This window comes from Chiloscyllium plagiosum, chromosome 22 (assembly GCF_004010195.1).
Source record: "Chiloscyllium plagiosum isolate BGI_BamShark_2017 chromosome 22, ASM401019v2, whole genome shotgun sequence".
NCBI classification, from domain to species: domain Eukaryota; kingdom Metazoa; phylum Chordata; class Chondrichthyes; order Orectolobiformes; family Hemiscylliidae; genus Chiloscyllium; species Chiloscyllium plagiosum.
In genome coordinates, this window is record NC_057731.1 from 46,285,274 (window position 1) to 46,302,096 (window position 16,823).

General features: G+C 43.3%; 2 protein-coding genes and 1 non-coding gene across 8 annotated transcripts in view; 1 reads left to right on the forward strand and 2 right to left on the reverse strand.

Annotated features, from left to right (window-relative positions):
- Window positions 1–16,367, reverse strand: part of cutc (cutC copper transporter homolog (E. coli)) — a 28,942-nt gene extending 12,575 nt beyond the window's left edge. Inside the window, exons 1-5 of one of the 4 annotated variants that reach the window (XM_043712971.1) lie at window positions 16,286–16,367; window positions 6,448–6,523; window positions 4,890–4,949; window positions 2,660–2,869; window positions 1,051–1,086 (exon numbers count right to left, since the gene is read on the reverse strand). In XM_043712971.1, coding sequence (XP_043568906.1) covers window positions 1,051–1,086; window positions 2,660–2,869; window positions 4,890–4,949; window positions 6,448–6,517 — 376 coding nt within the window. In that variant the 5' untranslated portion in view covers window positions 6,518–6,523; window positions 16,286–16,367. Of the gene's footprint in view, window positions 1–1,050; window positions 1,087–2,659; window positions 2,870–4,889; window positions 4,950–6,447; window positions 6,524–15,915; window positions 15,951–16,199; window positions 16,219–16,285 lie in introns of those variants that run through there. The other 3 variants (XM_043712973.1, XM_043712972.1, XM_043712974.1) reach the window with 3 other exon arrangements.
- Window positions 263–335, reverse strand: trnak-cuu. The gene has a single exon. It is a non-coding gene; the product is annotated as a tRNA-Lys (tRNA).
- Window positions 16,368–16,458: 91 nt separating the features above from the next.
- Window positions 16,459–16,823, forward strand: part of LOC122561294 (cytochrome c oxidase assembly protein COX15 homolog) — a 23,810-nt gene continuing 23,445 nt past the window's right edge. Inside the window, exon 1 of one of the 3 annotated variants that reach the window (XM_043712963.1) lies at window positions 16,459–16,644. In XM_043712963.1, coding sequence (XP_043568898.1) covers window positions 16,552–16,644 — 93 coding nt within the window. In that variant the 5' untranslated portion in view covers window positions 16,459–16,551. The remainder of the gene's footprint in view (window positions 16,645–16,823) is intronic. The other 2 variants (XM_043712966.1, XM_043712965.1) reach the window with 2 other exon arrangements.

Below are 16,823 nucleotides of genomic sequence, written 5' to 3' on the forward strand. Positions count from 1 at the left end.
TTATTCTTACAGATAGCTGAGATCTCCTTACAAGTTTGTTTCTCAATTTTCCCTCTGACTATTAGGGGGTCTATAATACAATCCCAATAAGGTGATCATCCCTTTCTTATTTCTCAGTTCTACCCAAGTAACTTCCCTGGATGTATTTCCGGGAATATCCTCCCTCAGCACAGCTGTAATGCTATCCCCAATCAAAAATGCCACTCCCCCTCCTCTCTTGCCTGCCTTTCTATCCTTGCAGTAGCATTTGTAATGAACACAACGCACAACATGGAGCTCGAACCCACGACCCTGAGATTAAGAGTCTCATGCTCTACCAACTGAGCTAGCCGGGCTTAGAGTCATAGAGATGGGGGTACTGCACAGAAACAGATCCTTCGGTCCAACTCATCCATGCTGACCAGATATCCCAACCAAATCTAGTCCCAACTGCCACCACCCAGCCCATATCCCACCAAACCCTTCCTATTCATATACCCATCCAAATGCCTCTTAAATGTTGCAATTGTACCAGCCTCCGCCACTTCCTCTGGCAGCTCATTCCATACAGGTACCACTCTCTGTGTGAAAACGTTACCCCTAGAGTTCCTTTTCTATCTTCTCTCTTTCAATTAAATAGTTTCCCTTCAACTGGGCCTATGTTTCTTTGACTCAACTATCCCGGAGTTCTGCATCCTCACCATTCTGAGTAATGATATTTCTCTTGAATTCCTTATTCGACTATTTGTGACTGTCTTGGGATGGTAGCCCTAATTCTAGTTTTCCCTACAGTGGAAAGATCTCCTCCCTGTTTTTTCCCTTAAACTCTTCCAAATTTTAAAGATCTCTATCAGTCTTTTTGTTTTTGCAGAAAGGAGTCCCAGGATGTTCAGACTTTCCTGATAATGGTAACATGTCAATTCTGGTATCATCTTTCTGCAAATTCTGTCATACCTCAATGTTCTTCCAGAAACAGTATGTTCCTCCTTCACGGTCTCGCCCTTGAAATAGTTGGTCACTTTTTCCTATCTTATCCCAACAGTCACTCCCTCTTTATTCAGACATACTCACCTCTGTGAAAAGTCACAGACAGAGGTCGTGATTCAGCTGCAACAGAGGAAGCAATGTTTAGACATTCTGAATACTCACCATCTTACGTTAAAAAAGGAAGTTCAATATAAGCACCAGAATTGGTTAATCTGCTGAACAAATCTTTATTGTTGGCTATCTCCCCAACGTCCCTTCCCTTCCTCTGCCTGACAAAATCACAAATTGAATGGTGTCAATTTGAAATCACTCTTAATGTCCTCAAAGCTTTCAAAATCATCTTACGGCCAGAGAGATTACTTTTGAAATGTAATCACTGCTATAATATAGGAAATGTGGCACTCAATTAGTACACAGCAAGCTGCTACAAACAGTAATGAGATTATGATGAGTTCATCTGTTTTGAGTGATGGTAGTTGAAGGATAAGTATTGTCCTGGGCACTAGGGAGAACAGCTTGCTCATCTTTGACATAATGCCATGGTAATATCTGTCCTGAGAGGACAGACTGGAGTTTCAGTTTAAATTCTCATCTGAAAGATACCACCTCAACATTGCTATCCTCCTTCAGTACTGCACAGGAGTGCCAGCTTTGCTTTGGATTTGAACAACTAGGAGAGAGTGAGGACTGCAGATGCTGGACAGTCAGAGTTGAAAAGAACAGCAGGTCAGGCAGCCTCAAAAGGGCAGGAGAGTTGATGTTTCAGGCATTAGCCCTTCATCAGGAAATGACAACCCATGAACTTAGTGTCTCAGAAACTGATGAACAAAAGTTGGCTGCCATATTTCATACATTACAATGGTGACCACCATTCATCAAGTACTTAATTGTCTGTAAAGCATCTTTGACATCTGGTGATAGGGGGAAGTGCAAAAGAAATGCAAGTTTTTCTCTTTTCTTGTGGACTGATGTATGAGAATTCAGTTTCACAAATTTGCTCCTCCATCCAATTAGATGATAGAAGGTTTGATGTGGAAACAAGGAAAAGGTAAACAAAGGTGGTTTCCACAACTAGGGAGGACTATCCCAACATAAGTCATCACCTCAAAAAAGGGAGGAACACACTGGAAAAAAATCAAATGGGGAACTAACACCCTAATAAAGCACTTGAATGCCTTATGGTACAGAGGAAAATGCAACAGGAGAGCCCATTCAGTGCCCCCAAGCCATCCTCCAATTAGATCACAGCTGATCTGTATCTTAATTCCATCCATCAGTCTTGGTTATGTAATTGTGTAATTCTGAAGTTTTCAACTGACCCCAAGAATAAATAGCTTTTTTTGTAGGAGTGTTCCAGATTTACACTGATCTTTATTATGAAGGCCGGTTTGTGGACTTTCCACCAATCAGCGTGGCTCTAATTGTTTAGTTAATGCCCCTCTCTCATTCTGGATCCCTCTGCAGACAGGGCTGCTAACTTAGCCTGGATGTATTTCTGGAAGTTTTATCATAACACTCTGCCCCCTCCCTCAACAAACTGATTTTTAACCCCATCCCCAGGAGCTTTACATCCAATAAATGGAAATGAAAGAGTTGGCAGCCCCCATCACCAAATAAAATAGTTTCTTTCTCACTGCTGCCCTTTGATCGTTTTAAACTCCCTATTCAGATCATCAAAGTATGAAGCTCATACCGATCAAATCCATGCATACTTCAGTGTTGACTCTTCCATCCTCTGTCAGAACCCCAAATACAGTTCCATCCGCTCCATTGGCTTTGACCATCTTGATGTCAGCCTTCATGACCTCAATCTCGCTGTCGGAGTACAGGAAGTCCCCTCCTCGCGGACGTATCATGGCAAACACCGGAATCCTCACGTACTGTTTAACCAACTGCAATAGACCTGCCACAACCAACCAGTATCAAAAAACACACAACAAATGAGGGACGGCTACTTTGACTCATAATAGAAATATTCTCTATTGCCTTAGTCAGCTCATGAAGTAAACCTATATATCCCAATCCTTCAAATTTCTGCTATTCAACTGCAGATGCTTACATTCCACAGATGACATGATCCAAACAGTCATGGAAACTTAGGATATAGAAAGGAGTCCTTTAGCCTACCATGACTCTTCTTTCCAATTTAGTTCCACATTCCAGCTTTTTCCTGACAGCTCTAAAATTCACTTTCTTCAAGTGTCTGTCCAACCATTCAAATAATAATCCACCTTCCTGTTTTTGCTCTTGTTACGACATGGGGTAAACTCTCCTGCTTACGTAAACCAGCAACACAGAAAAGATTTATCCCATGCAGTAATCTGTGAAAATTCAAGAGGCCAAGAACTATTTGAAGTAAAAATTAACAACTTTATTTCTTGAAATATAACAGAGAATAACTAACTAACAACTATTTACAACTCCTCTCTAACCTATCTTTTACCTTCCCTTCTATAATATTAGTCTGATAAAATTCCCGATTATGATTTACAAAACAAAACTTCTTATCTCAAAGCCAGGCAGCTCGCAGTTTTCTCTGTATTCTGGTCACCTATTCTTCTTCTTGGAGATTCTGCTTCACAGGATACTGATTGATAAAGGTATCTTTTTCATTGTTTCAGACAGTCTTTAGATGCGGGCTGCTTGGCAGTCCTCCTCTCAACTGTTCAATTCTCTCCCCCCTCCCCCTTCCCGGTCTTATACCTCAAAGCATCAGATTGTGTCATTGGCTTTTAAGATTGTCAATATACTAAATTCAAACTGGATTGGAGTTTGGTATTTTCCATGGTATAATTTAAACAGATTGGCCTAATTCAAATCTGTTTTGTTGTTTCCAGGCAACCAGCTATCTTAGCTACCCCAGTAGCTGGAGCACCTGTTACATTACATCTTTTTTCAGAACACCTGGTGCTATCAGGTAGTCTTTGCGAGCTTTTAACTCTCTTAAAAGGTACAGTACACCCACATCTTCATAACACTCTCAAAGTGGATAACCTCACATTTATCCACATTATATTGAATCTGCCATGCACTTGCCCAAATCACACTGACATATCCCTACATCCTCCCCACAGCTCACCCTCCCACTTAGCTTTGTGTCACCTGCAAACTTGGAGACATTACATTTAGTTCTCTCATCTAAATCATCAATATATATTGCGAAGCCAGTACTTTTGCAACACTATCAGAAACTTAGAAAAAACTGGAAGAAGATTGCTCAAGCAAATCTCCATCAGACATTTTGCTCAATATTTTGTGTGAATCGCTTTGGCCACAGCAGTCACCACTAACAAGCTTGCAGAGCAGCCACTTCTTCTGGAAAGGCTGTGGATAATTCCTAATTGTGAAGCAGGGACAGTTACTAACTTGTCATCTGGCTACTCAGGTTTCAATAGCCAGAACAGAAAACAGTGCAAATCCTCAAACCCCTAGGTAACCACAAGAGGGGGAGAGGAAAAAGAGAGGGAATCACACCAAGTCTACAGCAAAGAAACAGGCCATTCAGCCCATCTGTGCTATGTCAGCCTTCATGTTCCATCTGGCAGGCGTATTTGTGAAGAGTGAAAAAAGAATGCAGTACAGTTACAGTGCTGAAGAATCATATTAGACTCAAAATGTTAACCCTGTTCCTCTTCCCACAAATGCTATGAGACCTGCTGAGTTTCTCCAGCTTTTCTGTTTTTATTTCAGATGTTCAGCATCCATAGTGGTTTAGTTTATTTGAATACATTAATGCCTGGAGCTGATGTGATGGATGCCCTAACAGCTTGATGAGGTCAATTATTGGTGTGGACTGCTGTGTTAGATAGTGACAGAAAATCTTTCAGCATAGATTGGACCAACATTTACTAAACAGCATCACCGAATGGCGTTGTTTTATCCTGTTCTCAACAGTTAGAAACAGTGGAAACTCCAGCACTCACCGATACTGGGAGTGATGCCTCCTTCCATTAGGCTGGAACACAGTTCAATCCGACATGCTCCTGAAAACAATCACAACCAATTAACTGTGGGAGAGTGGGAGTCAAGGCAACTCAAAGAGGGAGTGGCCAAAAGAAAAGCTGCAATTTCTAGCTAATTCGGCAAACATTCAGCAGGTCAGACAATAATTAGACTGATTCTTCACAGAGGCTAAAGGAAACCAGCTAAGATGTTAATTATATAAATGTTTACATAGAATCTACAAGAACAAAACATGTAATAAGGCACTACAGGACTATGCTGGTGTTTGTATTCCATACCAGCCACCTCCTAACTCTCTTAATCTAACTATAGCAACATGTTTTTCTATTGCTTTGTCCCTCATGTAGCTATCTAGTTTCCTCTTGAATACATCTGTGTATTCTACATGGACTCCAACAAAACTTTTGACAAGGTCTTGCATGGTAAACTGGTTAAGAAGGCAGGATCCACTGAGATCCAGGGCAAATTGTAAAAATGGATCCAAAGTTGTCTTCATAGAAGCAGAAGGCGATGGTCAAATTGTGTTTTTGTGATTGAAAGTCTGTATCCAGTGTGTAGCACAGAGTTCAATGCTCAATCCCTTGCTGTTTGCTGTGTTCATTAATGATCTGGACATGAATCGAGGATGTATGATCAGTAAGCTTGCAGATGACATGAAAATTAGTGGTGTGGTATATAGAGAAGGAAAGCCTCTGAAGGCAACAATCTGATTGAAGTGTGTGAAGTTCTTAGGAGCATTGACAGGGGAGATAGAGAGAAGCATTTCCTCTCAGTAGAGGGGTCAAGAACCAGGGGGTACAGTTTTAACGTAACGAGTAGGTGGTTTAAAGGGGATTTGAGGAATTTGCTTTTTATCCAGAGGAGGGTGGGTATTTGAAACTCACTTGCTGAAATGGTGGTAGAGGTGGAAATCCTCAAGACATTTTAAAAACTATTTAGATGAGCACTTTAAAGCTGTGGCATACAGGGCTATAGGCTAAGTGCAGGAAAATGGGACTAGCAGAGAGGGATATTTGATGTATGGAACGATGGCCAAAGATCCTCCTTCTGTGCTGTAATGACACTGTAAAGCTGTGGTGTTCATGTCAACTACTGAGCCAAGTCTTGATTACTTGTAGACTTGACCAAATCTATCCATCTTCCTTGTTCCACAAGAGTTTACCAAAACTTACCCAAGTTCCATTCACCCAAGCTCCTTAGTTAACATTGGCCACCAGTCCAAAAAAACCTCAGTTTTAAAACATTCCTCCTTTCCTCAAAATCCTGAAACTTCCTCTCGAACAGCACTGTGGATGTGCTGATAATACATGGACTGGAGAATGAAAGCAGCTCATCGCTGGTTTCTCAATGGCAGTTAGAGATGGACATCAAATGCTGACCGAGCTAGCGAGACCACATCACGTGACCACACGGAGGTTGGGGCAAAGTGAGAAAAGACTGAAAGTGAAAGTAACGTTTGATGGTTTAAGAAACACAGCCTCAGTCTAATATACAGTATAGGACCAGTGCAGTACATACCTCCCCTTTCAGCATTGATAGCAGATTCCACTGAATCTGCACACACCTCCATTAGAACACGTGTTGACATCCAATCCTATGGATCAAATAGATGATATTTTTTAAAATGACAAACAGCAGGTTCAGATGTACAGTTCAAGTGCAAGTAACACTTGTGCCACACAAATGCCAGGCAATGGCAATAAGAGACAATCCAACCTTGATATTCAGTAGCATAACCAGGACTAAATTTCCCACTACCAACATCTCAGGGATTATTACTGACCAGAAACTGATCTAGACTCGCCATAAAAATGTAGTGGCTGCAACAGCAAGTCAGAGGCAAAGAATACTGTAACAAATAACTCATCTCCTGACTCCCCAAAGTGTGTCCACTATCTACAAGTCAGGAGTTTGATAGGATGTTCTCCACTTGCCTGTATACTGCAGCTCAAGAAGTTAACAGCATCCAGGGCAAATCAGTCCATTTGATTGGCACCACATCCACAAACATTCAGTCATTCCATAACTGACAGTAGCAGCAATGTATACTACCTACAAGATGCACTGCAGAAATTCACCAAATATCCTTAGACAGCACCTTCCAAACGCACATCTACTACCACTAAGGAGGATAACGGCAGCAGATATGAGACCACCACCACCTGCAAATTCCCCTACAAACCATTCACCATACAGACTTGGAAATACAGACTTCAGTGTCATTGGGTCCAAATTCTGGAATTTCCTCCCAAATGGCAATGTGGGATTATCTATAGCACATGGGCTGCAGCGGTTCAAGAAGCAGCTCACCACTACCTGCTCAAGGGTAACTAAGGACGGGTAATAAATTCTGGTCAATCAGCAACTTCCATGTCCCATGAGTAAATTTTAAAAAGTTATGTAGGATGCAAATATTTCAATTACTCCATAAATAATCATCTGACCATCACAGCCATTGTTTCCCAACTGACTACTGATCAGTCTGAGAACCAGTCTCTTGTCTGAGAAGATGAATGCCCAAATCACAAGCTAATTTCCTGAGAGAAGGGATGCAAGTTAAGCCAGCTAGTAGTGGTTATGTGTGGATAACCTTGCATTTCACCGAGACTGTAGGAGGAAAAGGAAGTTTGAAGCCACTGCTGTTTGTCATTTTTATAAGTGACCTGGACCAGGGTGTGGAAGGATGGGTTAGTAAATTTGCAGACAACGCTAAAGTTGGTGGAGTTGTGGACAGTGCGGAAGGATGATGCAAGTCACAGAAGGACATAGATAAGCTGCAGAGCTGGGCTGAGAGGGGGCAAATGGAATTTAATGCTGAAAAGTGTGAGGTAATTCACGTTGGAAGGAGGAACACAAATACAGAGTACTGGGCTATTGGTAAGATTCTTGGTCGTGTGCATGAGCAGAAAGATCTCGGTATCCATGTGCATTGATCCCTGAAAGTTGCCACCCAGGTTGATAGGGTTGTTAAGAAGGTGTATGGTGTGTTAGCTTTTATTGGTAGAGGGATTGAGTTCTGGAGCCATGAGTTCATGTTCCAGCTGTAAAAAAACTCTGGAGCAGCCACATTTGGAGTATTGCATATAGTTCTGGTCACCATATTATTGGAAGGATGTGGAAGGTTTGGAAAGGGTGCAGAGGACATTTACCAGGATGTTGCCTGGTATGGAGGAAGGTCTTATGAGGAAAGGCTGAGAGACTTGAGGCTGTTTTCATTAGAGAAGAAAGTTAAGAGGTGACTAAGTAGAGACATACAAGATGATCAGAGGATTAAATAGTGTGGACAGTGAGTGTGTTTTTCCTTGGATGATGATGGCTAGCATGAGGGGACATAGCTTTAAAATGAGGGATGACTGATAAAGGACATATGTGAGAAGTAGGTTCTTTACTCAGAGAATAGCAAGGGCATGGAATGCCTTGCCTGCAATAGTAGTAGACACGCCAATTTTAAGGACATTTAAATGGTCACTGGATAAATATATGGATGACAAGTGTAGGTTAGATGGGTTTCAGATTGGTTTCACAGATCAGCGTAACATCAAGGGCCTGTACTGTGCTGTACTGTTATGTGTTCTATGTCTGAGTGAGAATGTCAAATGTCGGAGGTCTGAAAGAATGAGTTACTGTAGGAGAGGGGTTTTAAAGCACCATAATGTCTGTAAGTTGTATCAACAACATGAACTTAGAGAGGGAGATTGATGGTCAGAAACTGAGTAGACAATAAAAAGTGATAGAATGCATGAGACAGAGAGAGAGAGAGAAGGGAGGGGGAGAAGAATGTGTGAAACAGAAAGAGAGAGAAATTGAGAAAGTAGAAGAGAGAGGCAGTGAGGAGACAGAGTGAATGAGTGAGGGAGAGGGAGAGAGTCAGTGAGAAAAAAAAGAGTAAGTGAGACATAGACAAAGACAGATCAGCCAATCAACCAACAAAATGTCAACTCCATTGGAAATAGATGGATCTAAACTCGGAAAGGCAATGCCTTAATAGTATTATCACTTGACTATTAATCTCGAAACTTAATGAATATTCTGGGGACCTGGGTTAAATCCTGCCATGCCAGATGGTGGAAGTTGAATTCAATAAAAACCTGGAATTAAAGGTCTAAGGATGACCATGAAACCATTGTTGATTGTCAGAAAAATCCATCTGGTTCACTAATGTGTTTTAGGGAGGGAAATTGCCTGATCAGACCTGCATGAGACTCCAGACTCACAGCAATGTGGTTGATTCTGAACTGCCCTCTGAATAATCAGGGATGGGCATTAAAGCTGGCCTAGCCAGAGAAACCTGCATCCATTCAGTGAAAAATAAATGAGCCTAGGAACATGCACAAGGGGAGTAGCTTGGAACCTGAGCAGAGCTCTGAATTGCTGTTTTCAAAAGGTGGGAAAATATATCACTAAATTAATACCTTTTACAAACAGTATATATCCTAATTATTAAAGTGTAGATATTAGCAGCATCCACTATGTACCTTCTATTGGAGCATGCACAGCTCTTCACAACAGTTCACTTGAGGAAACAATTTGGGGCTTTTTTTTTGCAGCTGCACAGAGAAACAGCCTAGATTACACTTACACTCATAGACAAAAATCTGCAGATACTGGAATCCAAGTTGGACAAGCAGGAGACTGGAAGAACACAGCAAGCCAGGTAGCATCAGGAGGTGCAGAAGTCACCATTTCTTCAGGACTAGGAGGTGAGGGTAAGTGGAGCCACAGATAGAGAGGTGGGGGAGGGTTTTGGTTGGGGAGAGGGGTGGAGTGGTGAGGTAGGGATAGGTGAACCCAGGTAGAGGGTATGGCCTCGTTCGTTGATGGGAGGAATGGATCCAGTTGGTAGCTGGAAGGAAGTGTCAATCAGAGGAATGGAAGGGGGGTGGAAAGAGACTGGTAAGGGAGTCAGGGGATGGAAGGGAGGTTATTTGAAATTGGAGAACTCAGTGTTGAGTCCTCTGGGCTGTAAGCTGCCCAGGTGAAGATGAGGCTTTGTTCCTCCAATTTCGTCGAGCATCTCAGCTGGTCCTACAGGGGTCAACCTGACCTCCCAGGTACCGCCCATTTCAATTCCCCTTCCCACTCCCTCTCGGACATGACCATCTCCGGCTTCCTCCATTTCCACAGCAAATCAGACTACAGATTGGAGGACAACACCTCATCTTCTGCCTGGACAGCGAACACAACACTGAATTCTCCAATTTCAAATAACCTCCCTTTCCAACCCCCAATACCTTTCAGCCCCTCCGTGTCTTCCATTCCTCTGACTTACCCTTCCTTCCAGCTGCCAACTGGATTAATTCCTCCCATCCACCAACCAGGCTGTACCCTCTACCTGTCTTCACCTATCACTACCTCACCACTCTGCCCATCCAAAACCCTCCCCCAACCCCCCTTTCCGTCACCCCCAATCCTGAAGAAGGGTTACACCTGAAACACCCTCATACTAGGCAACCTTCTTCCAAAGTGTATCGGGTAATGGTGCTGAAAACACATTAGCTGTTAGTGAGGGTTTGCTATGCACAACTTGGTCACTGTATTACCCTGCAATGGCAACTGCAGGCTCACTTGAGAACCATTTTGCATTTCAAAGCACTTTGGGATGTTCTGCTGTCAGAAAAGGCCCTACAGCAACAGGATCCTTCTGAGATGCCTCAGCCTGGATTGAAAAGCTCTCATATAGCCACTGGACTGGTTACCTATCAGTACAGAAATTCTACTTGGCAGTCAATGTTACAGCTCTATTATCAAAGTCTCAGAATAGCTTTCGTGCAGAGACTAGGAATGGGTGCAACCATTCTGATCATGGGACAGGAACAAAACACCACCTTCAAATTAAACAGCAACACACAATATTTCCTGAGGTGAGAGTACCAGTACACTGGCACAGTTTGCTTCCAATCAACATCCAAACTATCTGGCCCAGCACCCAATGAAATATCATCTCAGCATCATCTGTGCTGCTCGTTAACTGGGATTATGTCATATTGCAATCCACATGTCTCAGCCAATGAGCTCCTCCATGTTGAATATCACTTGGAGGAAGCACTGAGGATAGCAAGAACAGAGAATGGACACTGGGTCAGGTTCTTCAGTGGCTATCGCCAAGTGGCTCAACAGCACTACAATTGACTAAGCTGGCCAAATCTTAAAGGACAATTTTTTTCCCAGGGTTGAGGAATGGAGGACTAGAGGGCATCAATTTAAGATTAGAGTCATAGAGATGTACAGCATGGACAGAATAAAAGGGAACCTGAGGGGCAACATCTTTTACACAGAGGGTGGTACACATATGGAATGAGCTGCCAGTGGAAGTGGTCGAGGTGGGTATATCAACAACATTTAAAAGGCATTTGGACAAATACATGGCTAGGAAAGGATTAGAAGGATATGGGCCAAGTGCAGGGAAATGGGGTCAGCATGGGCAGACATTTTGATCAGCATGGACTAGAGTCAGAGATGTACAGCATGGAAACAGACCCTTCGGTCCAACCCGTCCATGCCGACCAGATATCCCAACTCAATCTAGTCCCACCTCCAAACCCTTCCTGTTCATAGATCCATCCAGATGCCTCTTAAATGTTGCAACTGTACCAACCTCTATCACTTCCGCTGGCAGCTCATTCCATACACGTACCACCCTCTGTGTGAAAATGTTGCCCTGTAGGTCTCTTTTATATTTTTTCCCTCTCACCGTAAACCTATGCCCTCTAGTTCTGGGCTCCCCGAACCCAGGGAGTCTATTTATCCTATCCATGCCCCTCAATTTTGTAAACCTCTATAAAGTCAGCCCTCAGCCTCCAACGCTCCAGGGAAAACAGCCACAGCCTATTCAGCCTCTCCTGATAGCTCAAATCCTCCAACCCTGGCAACATCCTTGTAAATCTTTTCTGAACCCTTTCAAGTTTCACAACGTTTTTCCGATAGGAAGGAGACCAGAAATGCACACAATATTCCAACAATATTCAAAAGGACCTGTCTCTGTGCTGGAGGTCTTTATGACATTGCTGTTAGATGGGGTTTGTGGCAGATATTGAGGGAACACACAGAGGATAAAAATCTATTTTACCTCATTTTTACCATTAATTTTGCAAAAATATGCAATACTTTATTCATAACAAATCATTACTGAAAAAGCAATAAAAACAACTCTTCTCCTTTGTGCATTATTAGGTGCCACAACCCATGGCATTTACCATACACATTCAGTGACAAGCATTCAACCCCAGTGCTTCAAACATTACCAGCCTCTCGGTACACTTTGTCTGAAAGGGCTGGGACTGTGGCCTTTCCCCACTGCACCTTTGGCCTTTCCCCACTGCTGAGGGATAGCTATCCCAAGCTATCCCTCAGCATGTGGTCCTGGACTTTGGAATGTGCCAGTCCCAAACAGTTGGTCAAGGTCAACTCCTTGCACTGGAAGGCCAGCAAGTTTCAGGCAGTCCAAAGAATGACTTTCATCAAGCTGATGTCTTCTCAGTGGATGTCTCAACAGCCCGTTTCACAGCATCGTGTCCTATGTCATGGAGTTGCTGGGAATATGCCTCCACAAAAACAAATGTGTCTCTATCCAGCCCTTCCTTGTAAAGGCACATTCCAGACGAAGATGTGCAATGGTCTCTTCACCACTGCATGACTCAAGGGCAGCACTGAGAGTCCAGGCAGGCATGAATGATCTGGTGGGACTGCTCTTCAATCGGAAAGTATTTATTTAATAATTAGTTTTTGTTCATTTATGATGAAATAATCAAAGGCTATTAATCGGTTAGCCTACTCTTACAATTTTGTGACAAACAGTTCTGAGGAAGGGTCACTTGACTCGAAACATTAACTCTAGTTTCTGTCCACAGATGCTGCCCAACCTGCTGAGCTGTTCCAGCAATTACTATTTTTATTATTTGAAAGTTTTCACCTCATTCCAAATGTGGAGGTGTCAGTGTTGGACTGGGGTGGATAAAGTCAGAGTTGAGAGTGTGTTGCTCTCAACCCTGATCTCCAGCATCTGCAGACCTCACTGTCTCCTGGACAAAGTCAGAAGTCACACAACACCAGGGTATAATCCAACAGGTTTATTTGAAATCACAAGCTTTTGGAGCGCTGCATCTTCGTCAGATGATCATCACTGTTAACAGCCAGAAATTGACCACACATCCCTTGAACAATTAGAAATTAGCCTTGCCTCACGTAAACTGATCAGAGTACATTAACATTACCGATCACATTATGGGTATGGCTGCAAGTTTTCAGTGACCAAAACACATATCAAGTTTGAATCTGAAGGTCTGAGTCTGCTGTCGCCAAAAGCAGAAGACCACAGAAAAAAAGTGACAGGGAGAGAACGGAGACAAGATGTTGCCTGATCTCTTATTTATGTCGAGAAGCAATCATTGTGTTGGGTCTGTAAAGTTGCTGTCTAGCTCTGTTAAGTATTGCTTTTATTACTGAATAAATACTCACAGGATTTGCATCACCAAATATCTGGAGTTGCTGGAATAGTTCAAATCTCACATTAACAAATAAGCATTCAATGAGTGTAGACTCAATCTTTGGTTTTAAAATGAAAGGTTACACTTCCTACCAGCAGCCAACTGCTTGGTGTTTGTTTGAAAGTTCTGATGATGATGCATTCTGCCAAATGATTTTGACAATCTGCTCATAGATACATCCAAAAGGATCAACCGTCTCCAAACATTGCACGGCATTGAGGAAGTTACATTCCTAAAACTACCTGATAAACTCTGATCAAAGGTTTTTTCTGGACAAGACCATAACACTAAGACCATAAGACTGCAAGGTGTAAGAGTAGAAGCCTACTTTTCAGCCCATCGAGTCTGTTCAGTTATTCATTGTGATCATGGCTGATCTGATAATCCTCAACTTCATTTTCCTGCCTTATCCTCATAACTCTTGATTTCCTTATTGATTAAAAACCTGTCTATCTCAACCTTGAATATACTTAATAATCAAGTCTCCACAGCCCTTTTTGGTAAAGAATTCCACAAATTCACTAGTCTCTAAGAGAAAAAAAATCCTCAAGGTCTAGACTCTTTCACAAGGGAAAACAACCCCTCAGCATCTACCCTGTCATGGCCAAGAATCTTGTATGTTTCAATAAGGTCTTCTCTTATTCTTAAAAACTCCGTCGATTACAAGATCAACCTAACGAACCTCTCCTCAGAAGAAAATCCCTCCGTACTTAGAATCAATCCAGTCACCCTTCTCTGGACTGCCTCCAATACCTAAATATCTTTCTGTAGATAAAAAGGGACCAAAATTGCTCACAATTTTCCAAACATTTTTACAAGGAATACGATTTATCCTACTAATTTAGAGTGTTTTGCAGCAATCTGGCTAGACCCAATCTACACAACACTATGTTCAGGTAGAACGTCAGGGTGTAGACATGTTTAAAGCTTGTCCTCACCAATCTACCTGTTGCAGATGAAAATGTCCACCACATTGCTGGTAGGGGTGACCACTGAATTGTTTTTGAGGAGCTAAAGTTCCATCTTTATACTGAGGTTATCCTCCATCATTTGCAAGAGATAAGGTGAAAGTGTTTGCAACTACTTCAGCCCAAGGCCCTGTGTGGATGATCCATTTTACTTCCTCCCAAAGTTCCCAGCATCATAGACGTCAGTCACCAGTTGGTTTGATTCACTCCAAATAGGCAAGAAAGGGTTAAAGGGATTTGATATAACAATAGCTACAGGATTTGACAATATCCTGGCTGTGATTTTGAAAATTTGCACTTCAGGCATGAAGGCCGCTTTGATTTGAACATGTCATTAAGGAGTCGTAATTGAATTAAATTCAATGGGGATCGTGGGAAAACTCACCATTGGTATCAATCATACCTACCACAAAGGAGGATGGTTGGTATTGCTGGAGCCAGAGAATATTGCTATAGATGCATAATGCTTAGACCCAACCATCTTCAATGAGTTTATCAAGGACTTTCCGTCTAACAGAAGTAGGGATAGTCACTAATGATTGCAAACAGTCAGCACCATTCAAAACTCAAATATTGAGGCAGACTTGGATAACATGCAGACTTAATCATATTAGCAATATTTACGCCATTCATGTGCCAGGCAATGACCATTTCTGACAAGAGAGAATCTAGCCACATCTCCTGATATTCAATAGCATTACCATCACAGATATCCCACCAGCAATATCCATAGACCAGAAATCTAACTGGAGTAGTCACACTAATAATGAATACAAATAGAGGTCAAACTGAGCCACTCATTTCTCGGGTTTCCCAAGCCTACCATTTGCAATGGTTGAGAATGCAATCCAATACTCTCCATTTGCCTGGATAAGACTAGCTCCGACAACATTTAAAGAAGCTCAACACCATTCAAGATAAAACAACATACAGTTGGCACACCATCCGCTACCATAAATACTGTATTCGTTCCATCCATCACTGACACTCATCCACGGACTCCATCAACCAATACATAGACCCAGAGCCAACATTCCAAGCGTTACAACAAACTACTAGAACCAGCAACTGGAAACAGCAGGGATGGAACCAAATAAATTCCAGAAGAGACCGTAAAGCAGCACTTCACAGGAGGCTCCAAAGCACTGAAGATGTCACCTAGACGGAGAACGAAACATCTGCAAATCAACTTCCCGGCTTGGCGAACACAACCATGGCATCCATCACCGATGCTCAGTTGTAGCGATGTGTACCATCTACAAAATGCACTACAGTAAATCACCAAGGCTCCTTCCACAGCACCGTCCAAAGGCATGACCTCTATCATTTAGAAGGACCAAGGCAGCAGGGATATGGGAATAACACCCCCCAACAAGTTCCCCGACAATCCACCCACCATCCTGACTTGAAAGTTTATCGTTGTTCCTTTGTTGTGGCTGGGTCAAAACCCTAGCACTCCCTCCCTAATGGCACTGTGGGTGCACCACTGGCAATATAAAAGACAGCAGCAGTTCAAGAAGGCAGTTGGTCATCACCTTCCAAATCACAGCTAGGTACAGACATCGCTTCAGGTGCCTTGGTCTGTGTAAAGGCGGTCAGGAAGCCCTGGGGTTGTCAACAAGAAGCCAGCCGGTTGGTGGACACAGGGCAGCCAGTGCAGAGGCTCTATGTGAGTCCAGGCCCACAGCTGGCAGTGCTCCGGGGAGGAAGGGGAGAGGATGGCGGAGCAGGCATCGCCATGGTAACGGGGGGTTCGGCAATACCACCCGGTGCCAGCAATAACCCTCTCCCCGAGAATGAAATAACATTAACGTCGTGCCTCAAGATTCAACACCCTCCCCTCAGCAGGTCTACCAGATGCTGCTGCATGAATCGGAGTTAAATCACAGTTTAATCGATACTCACTTTAGCCCCAGCCTGAGGTAGGCCCGAGTCACGTGACCACGCCTTCTCACACACTCCCCGCCCAAACAGAAAATTCAAGGGCTCCGAATTATTTTGTAATCCTACTCTCCCAGTTATTTCTCGGCCTCCGCTATTATTTTGTTGACTCTTTTGCCTGTGTTTGTGATCGGATTCACTTTTGTTTCGGGTCGGGTTTGACCTCTGCCCTTTCACCCTCCGGTAGCGGGTTTCCGATTGGTCACTGCGGCTGACCCCTGACTAGGGAGATGCTGCTGAGCGGATGGTGCGGCCGCTTTGGCCTCAGGGCGACCCGGGCCTGGGCCTGGAGCTGCGTTTGGAACGGGAGCCGGGCTAACTCGGTGAGGAGAAGGACTGGCTTTTATATAACGCCACCCGGTATGGCGGGAGGCGCTCTGCGAAGGGCCGGCTGAAGAAGTTGCATTTCTGTAGCGCCCTTCACCCGATATTCCGCTCACGCATTTCCCCATTCCGCTCCTCCACACCCCTCTACGCCCAACCGACGCTCTCCTCCCCCCAC